This window comes from Zerene cesonia, chromosome 26 (assembly GCF_012273895.1).
Source record: "Zerene cesonia ecotype Mississippi chromosome 26, Zerene_cesonia_1.1, whole genome shotgun sequence".
Classification (NCBI taxonomy): domain Eukaryota; kingdom Metazoa; phylum Arthropoda; class Insecta; order Lepidoptera; family Pieridae; genus Zerene; species Zerene cesonia.
This window is the reverse complement of record NC_052127.1, coordinates 2,476,976-2,496,274: the sequence shown is the minus strand read 5'-3', so window position 1 is coordinate 2,496,274 and position 19,299 is coordinate 2,476,976. Positions and strand designations below refer to the sequence as shown.

At 32.1% G+C, this 19,299-nt stretch overlaps 3 protein-coding genes across 6 annotated transcripts in view; 1 reads left to right on the top strand and 2 right to left on the bottom strand.

Annotated features, from left to right (window-relative positions):
- Positions 1-3,152: 3,152 nt before the first annotated feature.
- On the bottom strand, positions 3,153-11,018 carry LOC119836991 (glutamate--cysteine ligase regulatory subunit). The gene is made up of 6 exons (XM_038362470.1): positions 10,597-11,018; positions 8,588-8,858; positions 6,694-6,837; positions 4,841-4,957; positions 4,269-4,454; positions 3,153-4,004 (listed from the first exon to the last, which is right to left on the bottom strand). The coding sequence occupies exons 1-6, from the start codon at positions 10,690-10,692 to the stop codon at positions 3,844-3,846; spliced, it is 975 nt and encodes a 324-aa protein (XP_038218398.1). The 5' UTR covers positions 10,693-11,018; the 3' UTR covers positions 3,153-3,843.
- Positions 11,019-12,180: 1,162 nt separating this feature from the next.
- LOC119837190 (transmembrane protein 14C) lies at positions 12,181-15,936 on the top strand. The gene is made up of 4 exons (XM_038362717.1): positions 12,181-12,357; positions 12,692-12,739; positions 13,710-13,800; positions 15,296-15,936. Exons 1-4 carry the CDS (start codon positions 12,282-12,284, stop codon positions 15,414-15,416), a joined length of 336 nt encoding a protein of 111 aa, XP_038218645.1. The 5' UTR covers positions 12,181-12,281; the 3' UTR covers positions 15,417-15,936.
- Positions 15,494-19,299, bottom strand: part of LOC119837189 (A disintegrin and metalloproteinase with thrombospondin motifs 16) — a 110,618-nt gene continuing 106,812 nt past the window's right edge. For 2 of the 4 annotated variants that reach the window (XM_038362714.1, XM_038362713.1), the window contains 3 exons: positions 18,818-18,933; positions 17,882-18,460; positions 15,494-17,044 (listed from right to left, as the gene is read on the bottom strand). In XM_038362714.1, the coding sequence (XP_038218642.1) occupies positions 17,902-18,460; positions 18,818-18,933 (675 nt within the window). In that variant the 3' untranslated portion in view covers positions 15,494-17,044; positions 17,882-17,901. The remainder of the gene's footprint in view (positions 17,045-17,881; positions 18,461-18,817; positions 18,934-19,299) is intronic. The other 2 variants (XM_038362715.1, XM_038362716.1) reach the window with 2 other exon arrangements.

Sequence of the window (19,299 nt, the reverse complement as noted above, 5' to 3'; positions counted from 1 at the left end):
CCACCGACTCCCCAAACTCAGCAAAACAATCATAAATAAAACAAAGAAATGTGTATCATATTATTTTTTAGGTTATATCTGATGCAATGGAATTATATCATAATAATATTAAATAAAATAAAGAAATGTGTATCATATTATTTTTTAGATTATATCTGATGCAATGGAATTATATCGTAATAATATTACAAATATGATATTCGTACCATTTCATATGATATATGAATTAAAAATAGCTAAAATTTTATCGAGAGGCGGGGTTCGAACGTAAATCGCAATCAAACAAAAAGTTGCCTCACTACCTAGCACAGAGCTTGCTTACTAACAAACAATATTTCGATTATATCATCAACAATTACAAGCGATAATGCGGCGATAAAATTAAAGTATGCACATAAACAGCCGAGGGTCGCCGCGGAAGGCAATATCCTGTTTCCTTTTACCCCTTTTTTAACACACGATTATAGATTTTCGCTCCGTTCCGAGCTCTGATCGGAATATTAATAAATAGCGGAAAGATGGGGTGGTCTTGACTTAAATACAAGAAATCCTTGAAAGTGAAATGAAACGTAATGTTATGCCTGTATGGTAATGTGTAGATGGAAAGAAATAACACACAACGTATTTAAAGTGGTGTAGTTTTGTTTTAGTAGTGATAATATGATCCTAGAAGTGTTACAGGCTAACAACAATCGTTCTTTACTATTATTTACACTTTAAATATGAGATTCGAGCATACTTTGCAGAAGGTATCGTGTTATTAATATGGATAAGAATTTGTATATATTAGGTATCCAAATGTTATTCAGAATTCTAGAGTACTGAGTGATTATCACCAAACGTCTACCGCCTGCGCCTGTACCGATTTGATTGAAAATTTGTTGCTTGATGGATGGTTTAAAAACACAACATATTTGTTGATAACATACATTGTTTTTGTCCACACATTTGAATTTCATTTGATTACGGATATCCATGATTAATTTAGCACAGAATAGATTGCTTTTGATTCTTGGATACCTATGTCAGTTCCTCATTGTTGCCTAAGATTTTCGAATGGACGTGAAGTTGATAACATGATAAATCTATTGCATTCTTGCCTCGTTTTGCATCCCCGATAAAATGTATTAAATAGCAGGTCTTAATAAGTGGTGTATTAATAATGAAGTATAATAATGGAATAGGCCAGCAGTTGTAAAGATCTTCTCACTCTAACGTCTTCCACCTGCGAGCCACTACAAGTGCTTTCACATATCTTCATTTTAAGTTGAAAACAACTGAACACAATATGTAGTGAGAAAACACATAGGATTAGAATTGATGATATATTGGGTCTACGTGTTCTTATATGTAAAATTCTCGTGTTAGTTACCTTACTCATCCGAGACGGGTGGATCGATAGAAATGAAATTTTGTGTGCATACCGGGTAGGTCTGAGAATCAGCCAATATCTATTTTTTATAACTCTTAATGATAGGAATGAGGCAGAACAGCGTTTGCCCGGTCAGCTAGTTATTTTTAGGTATAGTTATTACATATGTTGCATTCAAATATTGATTTGTGTGGGAATTTGATGCTACGTTATGTCAGAAATGCAACAAAATTTGCCGTTCTATCTTGCCCATGTAGCGTAAATAGTTTTAGTACAACGTAGAGAATAGTATATGATAACGCCTTGTTGTCATTTATTTATTGAATATTTATTACTCCTGATGAAAAAAGTATTAGCCTGTTATTTTCTGCAAGGCGCCAAAATTTAAATTGCACCAAATTTTACCCAGTAACTACTTGTGGCGAATAAAGTCATAGCTTTTAGAGCATTGTAAATGTTGCATACATTTCAATATAGTTCATACTGTAGGATCAATTTGGGGTCTAGGGATTTACTTAATATTAGGGTTAATATAAAATAATAAAGTTGTTAATTAATAGCGATAATAGATGTTGATACCTTTCATTTGCTCAATTATTCTCACAAAAATGAATTTCATGGACGCTTGGGTATAGGGCTAATGCAACTTATATCTTACTAGCTGTTCGGCTCGGTTTCACCAGTAGTACATATTATAAAGACTATGTCACTCAGTGAAGTTGCAGCTTTCTAATGGTAAAAGAAGTTTTTGCGTGGAAACTATACAAACATACAAAAATACAAAACAAGATGTGATGATAAGTATATTAAAAAAATACATTTAATTGTATGTAGCCAATTTTATTCTTAAATAAACTTTTGATAACGATCAACATTTATTGAACAAACAATTTTTTTTGCTAAAATCTAAAATAAGCATTTATCATCACATTTTAATATGAGATTATATATTCCCAAAACAATATTATAATAACTTAACCAAAAATTTAATTATAAATGCCAATTGAATAAAGTAATTTATCAACTTTTACTACACAAATAGAGGTAAAATGTATGTCATACCAATAAATAAGTTTTAAGCATCTGCCATCTCACTTGCACCTTCAAAAATAGTATATGGATCTCTTGCTCTTTAAACGACATTCTCTAAACAGAATAGATTCTAAATTCAACCGCAAATAATTATGTTTTTTATTGGCACGTTATAAATATTTTAAAAGCAAAATTCTAACGACCTTCGAAATTCAAAAACGTTTGATCCGCCAATACTTATCCAACGTTGTGTCCTTATCACTCAAATCTCACTTAATAGTTGTATGAACGAGATAAAAACATTCAACAGCTTAACGCGGGTTATACATCAACTATAACGGATCATGATATTGTAATGTATATGATAGTTATGTTTGAAAACATGTTATTTCTTTACTATAAAAGTAAATAATTCAGTTGACATAACTAATTGCTTGTCAATTATTATAAAATGGTATTTGTAAAAACACTTCGTATTTTATAAGGAATGATAAAATTGTCCAGCTATTTCATATCATAATGTTTTTTCAAACTATATTCACTACGAAACTTTCGACACAAAACACTTAAAAATAACGGCTTAATAATAATTTATCTATTTATAAATTCACAATTTTAAACAGAACAAAATTAATCCAATAATCCTTTTAATTGAAACATACATATAATTTCACGTTTTTAACCGACTTAAAAAATATCATATTCAATTTATCTGTATTTACTTATTATTACTTATTTTGCACTTTTTCGGCTTATTTTTGAAGTCTTGCTTTTAGAACATTATATTTTGTTCTGGAACATTACTTTGTATCTTGGAATATTCTTCTATGTTTTGGGTAGAACTAGCTTAGATTACAGCATGTCATATCTTTTAAACGAATCTTCTATGTTATATACAGTTTGCAGTCAAATCTTCTACATTTAGGTAAAAAACAAATTTCAATTGCAAAACAATTTGCCAGAATATTTTTAAGGTCCACAGTGTATTTTGCTAGATCATATATTTTTAACAGAATTCCAATTCACTTGGTTTGTATAATAATATAAGCCACATAAATCTTTTGTGATGGTTGTACACACACAGCCAATACTAGAATATTCTTAATGATTTTAGACCTATTAACACGTTCGGTAACATTCTAGAATGTTCGCGATCATTTAACAACGCATGTGAACATTTTTAACGTTCAAAATCATTCTAGAACGTTACATAAAATTTAAAACCTTCCAGAACGTTGAAGAATTTTGTGAACGTTCCATAAAATTCTCGAAATTGCGAGAACGCTTTACTACGTTTCATAATATTCTAGAACGTTCGAGAACATTTTCAAATAAAGTTCTAGAACGTATAACAATGTTTTACAACGTTCCACAACATTCCAGAACGTTCGAAAATTTTCCATATCGCTCTGGAACTTTACACAATCTTTTAGGAGGTTCTATTTCTGCGGCTCGCCGACGGTGGCCTTGCACACATAGCCTTTGAGTGCGAGAACGCCGCGACACTTGATGTGCACTTGGTATCGCGCGCACCAATCCAGATTGTTGCAGCCGATGCCCGCGTCTGTTAGTGTTTTCACAGCAGCTACTGACAGTAGATCTGTAATATTTAAGAATACGATATAAAATAATAATAATCATATTTTTGCTGTGCTTTTATTTCAAAATTGAAGCTTACCCCATTGATTCATAGACATAGTGTACTGCTTGTTTTTTACTTATTTGTCAAAAATAAACTATTATTATTAAAATCAAAAAGCAGTTCCATTATCACGTAATATAAAATTATTGTGGACAAAAATAGAATTTTTTTTTTTTTAATTTTTTTTTTCTATTTTTTTTCTATTTTAAAATCACCCCTCACCCGGCGGATCGGCGTGCGTCAGCAGCTGCACGTCGTTCGCCTTGCAGAACGCGTGCAGCGAGGGCGGCACCACGCAGCACGACGCGAGGTTGATCTGCGCTATGGACGGCTTCACCGCGGCCCACGCGTGCAGCTTGTACAGGCAGCCGCCGCCCACGTCCGCCACGCCCAGCTGCTGGACGCGCCCTTGTAGTATAAAACAATAACCGATTATCATTAGCCCACCTGTGTTCCCACTGTTGAGACACAGGCATCCAATGAGGGTTCGGGCCATAATCCACCACGCTAGCCAGGTGCAGATTGGCAGATGTCACATGTCGTCGAAATTTTTTGATTCTCGGCCATACCGGTTTCCTCACTATGTTTACCTTCATCACATGCGCAGACAAATCGAACAATCATCAATTCCAAGCAGCCATTTCAACTTTATCATTAGTAATTACAAATTATCGATATTAGAAGTATTATTTTTTTCTTTATACGCAAACTTATTACTGCTATCGATATAATATTTAACTATTAACCTCAATTTAAATGTATACAGTACATGTAAGCATCTTTTAAAATATTACCATCTTTCACATAGTCCTCCAAAACTGCCCACAATACTTTTATACCAGGAAGAATAGCTTCACATTTTTTCGCATCAGCCTCACTGTCCGCCTCCATTTCCGTACTCGGTATACGTCCTGTGAAAGAGAAAAAAAAAACATCTATTTATATGACATGTGACAACAAAGAAAATTTATATCATGTGGGAGTCAAGCACGCTTCGGCACGAATTGGGCCAACTAGCATCGAGGAAGTACCATAGCCCCACAGAAGACCAGCGTGAAATAGTAGCATTACTGTGTTAGGTTCGGTGAGTGTGGGAGGGAAGCCCGATTCCTTTTCCTCAGCCTTCCCAGTCCATTCCTTCTTTCCAGTCGTCAATCCTTTTCCTTATTCTACATCCCATAAAAGCGGGCAGCACATACGCAAATGCACTACCTCTGCGAATGTTCATAGGCGGTGGTGATCGTTTACCATCAGGCGAACCAGCAGCTCAGTTAACCGCTATGACATAAATAAAAAAAATACTAATAAGAAATATATTATGCATTTGGTGGTTTCGACAATTTGGGTTATTTTTTTCGTTAATGTAAGGAAATTATTTAATTCTGGCTTTCCCAATCAGGATAATAAGATAAACTCATGAAATTATTGAATAGTCACCAATCCTTGATAAGTGTACAAAGTTTGAATTAGACCTGTTTGTCTAGTGGGTCAAAATCTTGATTGAAGGTGAAAAGTTATATATAGTGTATATGAAATCTAATAATTATAACCGCCTTCAAGAATGTCAGAATTAGACCAAATGGGACCACAGGGAAGGCACTAGCTTTGCAATAAAAGAAATCATTAAAATCGGTTCACCCGGTCAAAAGTTTTGAGGTCACAAACCAAAGAAAAACAGACAATCAGAATCCTCTTTATGTAAAATCGGTTAACACATATTTTCATTTATAATGCACCGATATCTCTAGATTAGATCAACATCAAGAATCAAGGCCAACAAAAACCGTTTTTTACAAGCAAGATAAATTGAGAATATGAATTTTGAATAACACATTCATTCATAGCATAAAGATCTTTAAAAAACAGTTTAGTTTATTATTTACAAAACTAGAATATGCATGCCTAAAGATCGTGCACTGGCAATGATTTCAACAACGACCCTATTGATTTTTTTTTCATAATCAATGTAGTATATAGCCTTCCCAGATACGTTGTCTATTATAATTAAATAATATTTAAAAACTACCAGATAATTCAACTGAGCAAAGGTAAATAGCATAAAGACAATCTTGCGATAAGATCAGGGTACCTAATGGAACCCTAAGAAAACACAACCTATCCCTCCACGATTACAAGGAATTATTACTAAATTAAATGGAACATTCACAGTACAAATATAGGTAACAGAGATAAGACAATAAATTCTCTTACCTCTAAAGTACCATATGAGACATAGAAATATCTGGATTGGACATCGCGTCACGAAGTGCCAAATTTTGGACAGCATTCGCTCGGCTCGACCCTGTATTGCAGTCATTGGCACTAGGGATAAAAGGAAAAACCTTCCGATCTCATGTTAATAGAGTTCTCCTCTATGATAGAATTAACACAAACATAAAGAATTATGAATCCTAGCCGGATATTTTCATAGAAAACTAAAACCTATAAGGTTATTAAGGTTAAGGTTTTTTTAGAATTGGTAGAAATAACTCTGTGCCCATCCTATGGGCGGACTTAACAATACTTCTCTTAACATTTCGCATTTTAGGGTAGGGTTTTGGAGGCCTTGAATCTTTAGCTGACGTAACTTTTTAAACCGAAATAACAAACAAAAACAAATAAAAACATAGAAGATTAATTTACTCACCAACATTGCTGCCCAAGGAAATAGGGGATGCTTTGGTGAAAGCGTTCTTCATTGTATCATCGCGCGTGTCTTCTTTATGCAGGATATCAGGATTATAGGATAGGATTACGTTTTCAATGAACTCCGTTCTGAGCGCCGTGAATACTGAAATTAAAGGAAGATATATTAATGATATCTGCAAGAATAGAAAACGGGATGTTGATTAATTATATTTCGGGATAAACTCCCTTTATACGTGTTGCAAGTTTAACTTAAAATCATTGTTCGTTTCATTTTTAACACGCTATTATCTAGTTGTAGAATGTATATATGTAACCAACTCCTTCAGATTCGATTTTCACCCGCTGCAAACGGACAGATTTAACTCCTATTTGAACACTTATCAAGAATTGTCACCAATCTTTGATAAGTGTTCAAATTTGTTTGATATATTATATAATTTGTACAATAACTTTATATGTTTATCTTATTTCATTGATTTGTCCACGCTCAAATCAGCAGTAAATCAATTTAGTTCATCCTATAATGTTTTTTTTTTATATTTTACTGTAGTAAATAGAGCCTAATTATGTCCTGAAATATTTAGTATTTTAGTGTAACTATGTCTGCAGATTAATAATTAATCAATTGGCGCATAACTATTGGAGTGTATTTTGATGTGTTTTATCAAGCATTTTTGAATGTCAAGACAGGTAGTTTCCATATTATACCAGCTGCCCCGGCAAACGCCGTTCTACCGTACTCTTATCATTTAGAGGTATGAAAAATAGATGTTGGCCGATTCTCAGACCTACCCGATACGCATACAAAATTTCATAAAAATCGGTCCAGCTGTTTTGAAGAAGTATGGTAAGTAACATTGTGACACGAGAATTTTGTAAGTATAGAGAAGAGATGTTTTTTTTTGTGCCATTACGCGACCGCCGAAGGTATACTTTGAACATCGTTAGGAATAATTATTCGACCACAACGATCAACTACGGCATTAATAGATGTTATATGTTCCTCTTGAACCACTCTATCTATTAAAAAAAAAAACCATCAAAATCGGTTGCGTAGTTTTAAAGATTTAACCATACTAAGGGACATAGGGACAGAGAAAGCAACATTGTTTTATTCTATGTAGTAACTAGCTTTGCAAGCGACTCCGTTCATTATGTTGCTGAAAATTTTCAAAATGATTTTTTTTTGTTAATATTACTCGTATGATAACCTCTAAGACCTATAAGTATAGCGAGTACATAGCATAGTTTATTTACTTTAATTTTATATGAGCAGTATTAAAATAATTGACATGGCAAAATACACATCAAACACCAATAACTCACAATATAAATACATTATGAATTTTAATTGCACATTTTTAAGTATAAACAAAGAACCTATAATTCAAAATAATGACTCATTCAAGGTACAATATGTACATTGTGCAGGTCGTATTATGCAAGATGAATTACGGGCTTCATTCAACGCAATTAATTACTGTAATCTAGATACTAGAATTATCAGTTGCGTTGATGAGATGCCTTGTGAATCTGGTCGTTAGCATGTTCAACTTTAGACCAAGAGGACCCAGAATTGAATCCAGAAAGAATTTAAATAATACATACACACTTAATCTTTTATTATTTCTGTAACTCACGTCTATCAGGGCAAAGATTGAAGCGGCTAGTTAAGCATTTTTTTTAACTCAATCGGCTACAATATTTTAATACATGTCTATACCAGGCAGTTCCATCCTGAAACTGAGGCCAATGTATTTCTATAGCATATTCACTAATCTATTACGTAAGTACATCACAGCCGAGTATAATTAAAATCCGTTAAGTGGTTCTCGCATGTAACAGCAACAAACATACATTATAAAAAATTATTTCTATATTTAATCACTCACCATTCTCCAAACACTCAGTCAGAGCGGCCGTGCTATCTTCATTGATGAAGATCTTAACACCAATCTTCAGATTCTTGCGTTCCTCTTCCTCCATTTTGTTCTGCACGTCATCGTGCGGCCGGGTGATGTTCACCACGGCCTCTGACGCTTTCGACGTGGATAGAACCATATAATTTTGAGATGGCTCCTTCGATTCCACCGTGCCATTCTGCACGGGCTGGCAGTTCTGTGTACCCCATTCTGATAGAGTTAGTTTGATGCTCTCTGTCAGCTGGAATGTTAAAAGCTTTATTAATTAATGGTAGAAGTATACTTAAAGATACTTTTTAGCTAATGATTAACATCTCTAGTAAGACTATAAGAAATACAGATTTGCATGGTTTAGCTTAATTAATTTTAATGCTTCATTGGTCATGTTATTATGCAAGGTTATTTACATAAATGTCCTCTTGAAAAAGCTGTGTCTAAGGTTTATTCTGCATTTGAAAAAGTCAGTATTTAATAACCCACGAAAAAATGTAATTGTTAAATACATTTTAACAGAATTGTTAACTTCCAAAATATTGAAAAATTATCTGTTTGTACTTATAGAACATTTTTTAAGATGAACTAATACATAAATATTTCTTTATCAGTAACCTTAACAAATAATTTATAGTTCATAAATTATATTATTCATACCCCCCCATACTATAATTACATACCACAAATAACTTATCTTTGCTTTTTGCATTACCTATCAGTACTTATCGATAGATAACAGAAATACATGTTATGACTTCCTTGTTATGATAATATCGTGTCCAATTGCATAACATTGTTTAAGTCAGTAGCAAGGATGCCATATGTATTGCCAATATTGAGAATTCTATGTGAATTACTATACCATATGTGATAATATAGTTTTTAACATACGTCAGACAATTTAGGTTCTTCCTCTATATACAGTGGACTTATGGTAATACAGAAGGTGAAGAATGTTTTGCAGAGCATTGTTAGAATATTAAATACAGTCATATTCTAGAATACCTATAAAAACCCCCTATAGTCCCTTATTTTTTGAAAAGATAACTGTATTCGATAATTAACAGACCCAATGATAAGATAAGGAATGAAAGCTTTTATCATGGTTTTCTACCATTTAAGGCAAAATCAATCATTATGCTTATTTGTGGTTAAAGTGTTTCTGTCATAGTTTATTTCAAGATACTTAACTCAATCCTCTATATACATTAATAATTAAACAGTTATATTTGTGCAAGTCATCATGATATAGTGAATAAATAATTATATGTATTCAAATGATCTCATGTTAGTTCAGCATTTAATAGCTTGACATTTTAGGTCCCTATTAAATAAAATAATTTAACATTGATCAATATTCAGTCCCTTTCATTTTGTATGCAATCTGAGGTTGAAAAAAAAAACAACAATACTGATTCATAAAGTTTATATTATATGGAGCTAAATAGAATAAAACAGTTATTGTATTGAATCCAAAATGCAATCCCCATTTAACATACAAAAAATGGACATTTTTTTTTTAGTTTTATTCTTGTAATTTGTCCTTATGTTACTTAATGAGCTATTAAAATAATGAAAAAAAGAATTATGTTACTAGGTACTTTCAACTTGTTGTCATGTAAATTTATTAGGTAATTAAACTTAATTCAAGTAGATAACTCATTGAAAAAGCATAAAATATCTATTTTTCTACATATATATATAAGCGCTTTTTTTGTAATTAATAAATTACAGAATACACTGACAGTGGACTAGAACTAGGTTCAAAATATAACCAAATGTTTTTATACTGTCATAGGCCAATTATCAAGTATCATTATGTCTATGTCATAGCTCATAAATTAAATACTGTATCAAAGAATAAAATTGTATTTTTCTGTCTTCACACAGATTGCATATTCAAATTAATATTTTAGGTGGGTAAAACTGTCTCAGGTATCTTAAAAACAACTCATACAAGATTGAAAATATTTCAGTTAGCTCACCTCTTCAGTTACATTTTGCCCAGCCTTTTTCTTGATATCAATGAGGTTTAACACGTTACCAGTGTTTATCGTCACTTTCGAAGCACTTTTTAACATTTTTCAACAAATAAACGTAAAAGATTTTAACTCAATACTTGATACTATTGTTCCCATACAACCGCTTAAAACAGAATACACCGAAATACTAATTTATTTGCTCATTTATATCACCTAAATCATAACTCCTGTAGTAACAATTTATCAACTGTTTATGTTAGACATGATTCATTTTAACGCAGTATGACGAAATAGATAGTGCCTCTGGCCTTGACTATTCTACATTATAATTTACACAAACTTGTAATCTGATTTACAAAGTAGACATGACTTTTAAATTTAAAAAATTTTGAAAAATTATAGGAAACTATCTTGTGTCATTTATTGACAGCGTGAAGTGGAAGAAGAAATTAGATCTCCATCATCTACAGATTAAATTATTATGTATTAATTATTTTTCTTCACCAAAGGCAAGAGTTAGGTACCTTCTTAGTAAAAATTTGCTTTAATTGTTCTTGCAGTTACATAGAAGTCCAATGTGAGCTGCTTTTACCACATTCTTAATTTTGGTTAATTCGGTAATTTTAAAACCAACTTAAAAAGAATACTTTTATAAAAAAAGTAAGGAATTGAAGAGATTCGAGCTTTTTTTTTTTGTTATCTCTCAAAACTTTCAACTGGGTGAAATGTTTAAAAGTTTTTTGAAAGCTGTGCTTTGGACCATTGGTGTCCATGAGAATACCACAATTATGTATGAATAAGCTACTATTTGTAATACCATGTGTATTATAAAGATGTATGTTTAAATTTTGTCTTACCTTTTGTTTTTTAGCCTTCAAAAAAATAGAGAAAATTATTAATTCAACTGCACTATTTTTTTGTTTGTCTCCTCATAACTTTTAAATGGGTTTGAATTTGAAAAAAAAAAAACAAATACGATGCTTTTTTATTTAAATGCTGTTACTTGTCTTCTTGTTTGTTAGTTTTTGTTTATTGCTGTTGTTGTTTAAGATTTAACTTTTAACATATCATTTCTTCTCTTTATATTACATAAAATTCTCTTCTCACTGTGTTAGTTACCTTTCTACCCCGAAATAGCTGGACCGATTATTATGAAATTTTGTGTGCATATCGGGAAGGTCTGAGAATAAGCCAAAACCTTTTTTTAATACCCCTAAATGATAGAGTAAGGCAGAACATCGTTTGCGCAGTCAGCTAGTTTCATATGCCTTAGTGACAAGGTTAGCAGGCTTCAAATTAGGGAATAGGGATTGTATTGATGGTTGAAGCCTGTCTGAAATTTGAGTCCTGTATCTCCCTTACAAACTGGACATTGGCGGAGTCCGCATTTATTGGGTGGAGCCATTAATTGAGAGAAGAAGAAGATAGTTGAGGCCCAAGATTGAGAACGTTTTCGCTATGACATTCAAAATCTTTGACTAAGACAGTTGAGTTGAGGCAGCACTTACCAGTTAATTTACAGTCGAATGCAATATGCCAATGTCAAAGTCTGACATTTGTCAAATATTTTCTGTGAAATTACAATACAAATGTCAATTGTCAAGTTGCAATTTGTCTTAAATTGTACTTTGCAATAGACGTGTCGTAACTAGAAAAATATTTTGTAAAGTAATTAAAGGGAATCAGAAATGGGAGTCGATATTTTAGGATTCGCATATGCTGCGACTGTTGCTGCTGGTGGTATTATGGGATATGCTAAAGCTGGTTAGTGGTTTTAATAATGTTAATTAGAAAACAGGTCTATCAGACCACTTTTTATCACATAAATTTAATATAAAATTGTAGTGTTTACCGATATTCTAAGTTTAAGATAAGATATAAAAATGTGCACGATCATGGATGAATTTCAATACTGGACATACAACCGTTTAGTGGTGGACTAAAATGTATGTGTTTTGTTTACCTATATTTGGTTAATTGCCGGTTTTGGTTAAAAATACTATTTACTCTTTTTATAAGAACTTTCTAGAAAAGATTATGAGCGTGTCTCGAAATTTAGAAGAAAATTATAATGCTCTTGTTTTTATTTATTTTTCAGGATCCATACCATCCCTAGGTGCTGGGCTTATCTTCGGATCTATCTTGGGTAAGATATTATAAGAATTGAGAAATAAGAAAACCTTGTATTTGGTGTTTTTTTTTTGGCACATGTTTATTAATCTGAAGTATTGTTTAATTGGGGAATAAAACTTTATTGTACCTATTAAACCTATGTTGAATATGTTGAATAGATTGTTGTCCTTTGTATAAATGCAGTAATGTATAATCATCAATAGTTATTTTTACATCTACACTGCTATTGAGATATGCCAATATAGCATTTCACAGACTGTCATATCTCACACATACATACATATATAAATATAACCACAGTGTTTGTAGACTGCTTATTTTTTACGGTAAGACTTTTTATGTTCCAACTTCAGATTTCTTTCTGAGTTATAAGTTGTTTAATTTACATAACTTTTTATATATATTAAGATTAACATACATATATCCTAAAGTACACAAGGACCATCTGCAGATCAAACGGTGATAGAATTATTGAAATTTGGTCCAGTTGTTCCCGAGAATAGTGTGTTCAAATAAACAAATTTTCATCTTTATATTTTTAATTTAGATTTGTCACACCTAATAACAGCTATGTTATTAGTATTTACATATCCATAATATAGATTAAATTGTCTTTTTTATTTAACTCGTAGCTGACAGTATCTGTCAAGATAAATATTATTGTCTCATTTATTGTAGACATTTTTATTTGTTCTGAGTATATTCAATTGACATTAATATATTAAGTAAAATTTGATTATTCATGTCCTCCCAGCATCCCAATGTTAGATTCGTAGGATTGTACAAAAAATTGCTATTAAATATTATAGTTGAATTTGGTATATAAAATACATCATGAGAAATTTTGAAAGAATAGAAAAAATTTGATCACGAGGCAGGATCAAAAAATTTTTTCCATTTTTTCTATTCTTTCAAAATTTCTCATTTATAAAGCATTTCAATGCTATAAAACTAAAAATTAAAAATACATCATTATATTTCAGGTGTTGGAGCCTACCAGTTAAGTCAAGATTCATCTAACTACACACTGATGCTGGGCACAACAACTGCTTTAGGTGGACTGATGGGATACAGGTCTGTTTACTGATCCCTTCAACAATAACAAAAGACTGGCAATTTATAGCATTCTTTTATAACTAATAAGTATTTGTATGGCAACAGTGGTTTATATTGTTGTACTGTTGTCTTATTCTCTAATAATTCAGATATATATTTTACACTTAATGTAATGTATATATGTAGTAATGAAAGTGTCATCAAAATCGGTCCAGCCAATTTAGAGATTAGGAACAAATGGACAGACAAAAATTGTAAAAAAATGTTATTTTGGTGTACCTACCCAGTAGCTCGATATTATATTTAGTAATAAACGGCTATTTTTAATATTACAAACAGGCACTCCTTTTAACTTACATGTCTAGAAGATAAAAAATGTTAATTCAGTTTCTCACATTCAATCATATATTGCATATTCTCTTGAAACATATGTCAGAGTAGTCAAGTTCATTCATCTGTGGTAAATATATATGCCTATAACGCTTAGGGATCACATATATATCTGATGGGGAAAGAATTTTTAAATTGATCCAGTCATTCCTGACATAAGGTGGTTCAAACTAAATACAATATAAATTGTCAATCTAATGAATGAATAGCATTTGTGTATTTAACAGTCGAGTTCTGTTCTGAGTACCTGATTTTATTTTATTAGTTCCACTGATTGATGTTCTTGAAATATAAATATACCTGTGCCAAAAAACCAGGTCATCCTCAATAAAGACATGTTTCATTATGTCATGCTAAGGAAAAGGTAAAATAAAATATTTCACTCTCATTACTCTGATCAAAGTATGATTTATGGAAAATACAAGAGCTGCTATGATGCACACACACATCCTACTAATATTATAAATGCGAAAGTTTGTAAGGATGTGTGTGTGTGTTTGTTGCTCTTTCACGCAAAAACAACTGAACCGATTGAAATGAAATTTGGTAAGTAGACAGTTGGACAACTGGAATAACATATAGGCAACTTTTTATCCCGATATTCCTACGGGATACGGACTTACGCGGGTGAAACCGCGGGGCGCAGCTAGTTTATACAATAAACGAATCGATGGTACGCCGGCTCTGGTGGTACACAGGGCCGCAAACACTCATGCGCAAAATATCACTCGGAATAAACAATTAAATTCATCGATTACTATTAAATTACTATGTAGTAATGTAGATTAATTTGACAAAAAATCAGGTTTTCATCTTTAAAAGAAATGTTGAAGGGTGTATCATATATTATATAGCATTACATTTTTATACATTCTCAAACACATCTACATATCCCTGGTTTCTGTATTGCAGGGCATAATATACTTAATGGCATTATAAAACAGACTTTTAACACATTTAGTTCCCTTGTTCCTCAAATTTGAGCATTTATCATAAAATTTAGCATAAGAAATAATCACCTGGTAACTTTTATTTATACAATACAAAAATGTTTGTATAGTGAATATTATTAAAGTTAAGTTAAAACAATTAAATGAAACAATTGTATATTTTGTGTTCACAGGTACTACAATGGCAGGAAGTTCATGCCGGCAGGTCTAATGTTTGTGTTATCTGTGGGCATGTTAACAAAACTGCTTGTTAAGAATGTTGGATCCAGCAAACTGCCAGTGAAAGCAGGTTAATATAAGTACAATATGTAAGTTATACAAGTTGTAAGCACCTTGTTTAATAAATATATTATACTTTGTTTTTTTTTTTATTTTGCTGCATTAAGTAATCTGTGGATTGATGTTTGAAGTTACATATGATCAATTTTGCGTCTAAAGCAAGAAAAATACTCACAAAGATTTTGTTTTACAGTAATGACCAACTTAACTCTGTTAGCTATGTTTTATTCTAGATTTAATTAAAAAAAAAAAACAAGTTGCTTACATCATTAATTTGTATTAAATTTGCATAATTATTGTGACTTGATATCACATTTCTAACAAGTCAGTTATCACATTCTAACCTTGACTTTTGTTAATTTTGTATTGGAGAACAAAAAAATATGTATATTTTGATTTTTTTGGTTGACTTTGCTTGTGTTCATTTTCTGTATTTTTAAATACACAATTTAAAGTATGTAAGTTTACAAATGTTGTTTACAATTAGTGCGGTGATGGGTGTGCAAAGTAGATGGAATAAAAGATGTTATAGAAATTAATTTTGTATTTTTTCTTAAAATGTACTTAATGACAAAGGTATCATATATAAATAGAATAAATAGTCGGCAAGTAATACATTACGGAGTTGTTCGTGAAAAAATATTGCCAAACTAATCTATGGTAACTTTATTTGTCTATGTCACATAAATAACTTTAAGAAAATACTATACAAGCTATCGATTTTACACTGGCAAGTAGAACCTAGTGCTATATGTAAAGGAAATAGGTAAAATATATCTATGAAAGGCGATCCAGTCGCCAAGTCAGTTAAAATTATAATTATTATAAATAGTGGATACGAGTCCGGCCTTAGTTAAATTTAAAAAGAACTGTAACCGCACATAGATAACGTAAGTTTTCGATAACATGAAATAAACATATCGTAGGCCTGAAGAGATTTAGAAGCGCTATCAACTTAATTATCTTAATAATTATCCATAAAAGGCACTTCTTGGCAGTTTCTTTCATTTTATTCTTAGAAAAATACTATTTTACAACCGTTTTTAAACGAAATACCATAGACTAAAAATATATTTAAGCTATGTTAAGGAATTCTTGTTTTCATCTTGTTCATCGTATTTATACACAATTGTTACAAGCTAATGTACTTAAAGTCCATTAAAACACAATCACATTGTAATATCACTCACAGAACAATGTCTGACACTAATTGTCTTCAGACACGTTTTTTTTTTTCAAACAAACTAGCATTGCGCACATTTTACCCGCTGTATATTGAATATTACCCAGATGAGTCTGATTTAGGATCATTTTAAGGATATTTTCATTTATAAAAGAAAATGTTCTAGAATTTTATGTCAATTTCTTTTTGACGAGCGTCATGACATAACTTTTGCCACGCATTTTATCTGTCAAAAACATAAACTGTGCAATAACAGGTGCATACAATATGAGAAAAAAAAACAGAATTTACAAATTCAAAGGGTAATATTCAAGTTTAATATGCGAACACTTCACAATCTGCAAAATAAGAACTGGATTTGACGGTTCGAGGACAAGGCGATTTGGCGCCATTGCTTCGTATATCCATCCAGCTAGCAGTCTTCTGTTTTGTTTACCGCTCGATTCGCTAGTGGCGGCTACTGTAACATAAAGTGTAAGTCAAACAAATAAATGAAATGTTATATTAATATGATTAGGTTTTTTTATTCGATTAGAAAGATTCAAAGGTAGGTTAATTAAATTAATAGTATTATTGCTTTGTTTTCTGTTTTCAAACTAATCGTAAAACGTAGGTGCATTACCTATTATAATAAACGATCTTTGATTGAGGTGATTGGAAAATTTATTGGTATTGTAAAATTAAGTTCTGGAAAGATAAATTAATGTCGGTACGTATTAGCACACTATATACAGTCAATTTTAAAGTTGTAAGTAAATACGAGTATGTGGTACATAAATAGCCTTTCAACATTTTGACGCAATCTATTTAATTTGAGGGCAACTTTTTAATCTTTTTTTTCTATTGGAAAATATTGACTTCAGTATGTACGACATACTTCGTGCACAGAGGAGTACAAAGTATAGTAGAGTAGAGTAAATGTATGAATAGACAGCCAGAAGTACAATTTGTAAAGTTCAATGACTGAAGTGTAGAGATATGGGTAGTTTCAGGATGGTTCTTGAGTTATGTACACAAGGAAACTGTGTTTAATTATATATTGCTGAAAGTATACAATGGCATTCCATAGTACGTAGCACACATGTGAATGATTGAGTCGGAAGCGCAAACATCTCGCTCTCATTAATTGAGGTCTTTTGTTGCAAGAGTGAGATGGCATGATAGTCACAGCTTCGACTCGTGAAGGAAAGAGTGGCGAAGTAACGATATATGAAAACGATTGTGGTGTCCAATGCAGAAGTATGATCATCCATGAGAGCGAAGGATGAATTGATCCAAGTTCGTTCTGATTCCTTACCAATAAGTATTTTGGCACATTTACGTTCGAATAAGCTCCCCGGATGTGAGATTCCTCTGATACGAGAAAACCAATCTCGCTGGTTCGATTTGTACTTGTTGCGAGTTTGCATCTGGTCTAATGGAGTTATCGGAGGATTTCCCCTGGGAGTAGTGCGTTCCGAATTTGAATATTGACTTGATACTCTTGTCCGGGAATGGATTCTTTGTGGTGCCTCTCGAGAAGTAACTCTCTAGGTCCTCTTTGTTGAAGAAGCCTTTCTTGGTTTCGGGTGCTTTTGTCGTTTTCGCGAAAAAATCATGGAAATCATACGGGCTTCTCGTTGTGGACACAGAGAATTGATTCAAAGATGGCGGATAGGACACGCTCGATTTCGTCACTTCCGTTATTTTTTCCGTGTATTCTTTTGGTTCTTGTGTACTATAGTAGTAATAATTGTATGGGTTCTCTGTGGTAGTCGTCGTTGTTACTGTGTCTGCCGCCGGGTTTGTATTTCTTTGGTAATTTGTATAATAGTTCTGTTGGTAGATAGGTGACGCTGGTGTGCTAGCTACGTATGGCTGTGTTGTGTCTTCGATACTGTATATGTGTTTGTAAAAAACCATTATTAGTATTTTATCGGTATAATGCAATAACTACACATTAATATCATGCAAAATAACTAATATAATCTACCTACTTAATAGTTGTTGAAATAATTAAATAACAATTATGAGATTTATTCCTTTATAAATTAATGTTGTAAACTTCTACTCTAGATATAATATAAAAAGCGCACTCTTCTCATCATTTGAATGATAATAATGATTTCGTGATTACATCAAGTCACATCATTAAAATCTATAAAAAATTTAACGCCAACAAATTTGTATCTACAGTATCCATTACTATCATTCACTATAAACCCAATAGATTCGTATCATCCCCACACATTACCTCGTAATGTTGCCATAGAACGGGCTCGTCTCCGGGCGCACGTAGCTCGGCGTGTGCTGCGAATAGTCCGGTATTATGTTCTCGTGTTCGGTTATGCACCGACCGTTTATGCAGTACTGGAATAAACCATAGATTTAATGATCTATTAGTATCTGGGAACATTATGCTTCTATAGAAATAAGACTCATAGTTTTGGACATTGCTGGAAAATTCCATTGACTGAAATATGTTTAGAATCAGTAATGAGTGGTTTCTGTCAGGAATGTAGGCTTTACAATTTTGTATATTTTTATTATAAACCAAATATATAATATATCATTGCATTTATTTTAATTGTAAAAAGGAATTGTAGGCCAGCTCGCACCGGGTAAGTACCACACCCCCACAGAAAACCGGCGTGAAATAGTGGCATGCCACATTTCCTTTTCCTAACCGTTCCAGTCAATATATATAGCAGCATTCGCAGAGGCACTACCTCTGCG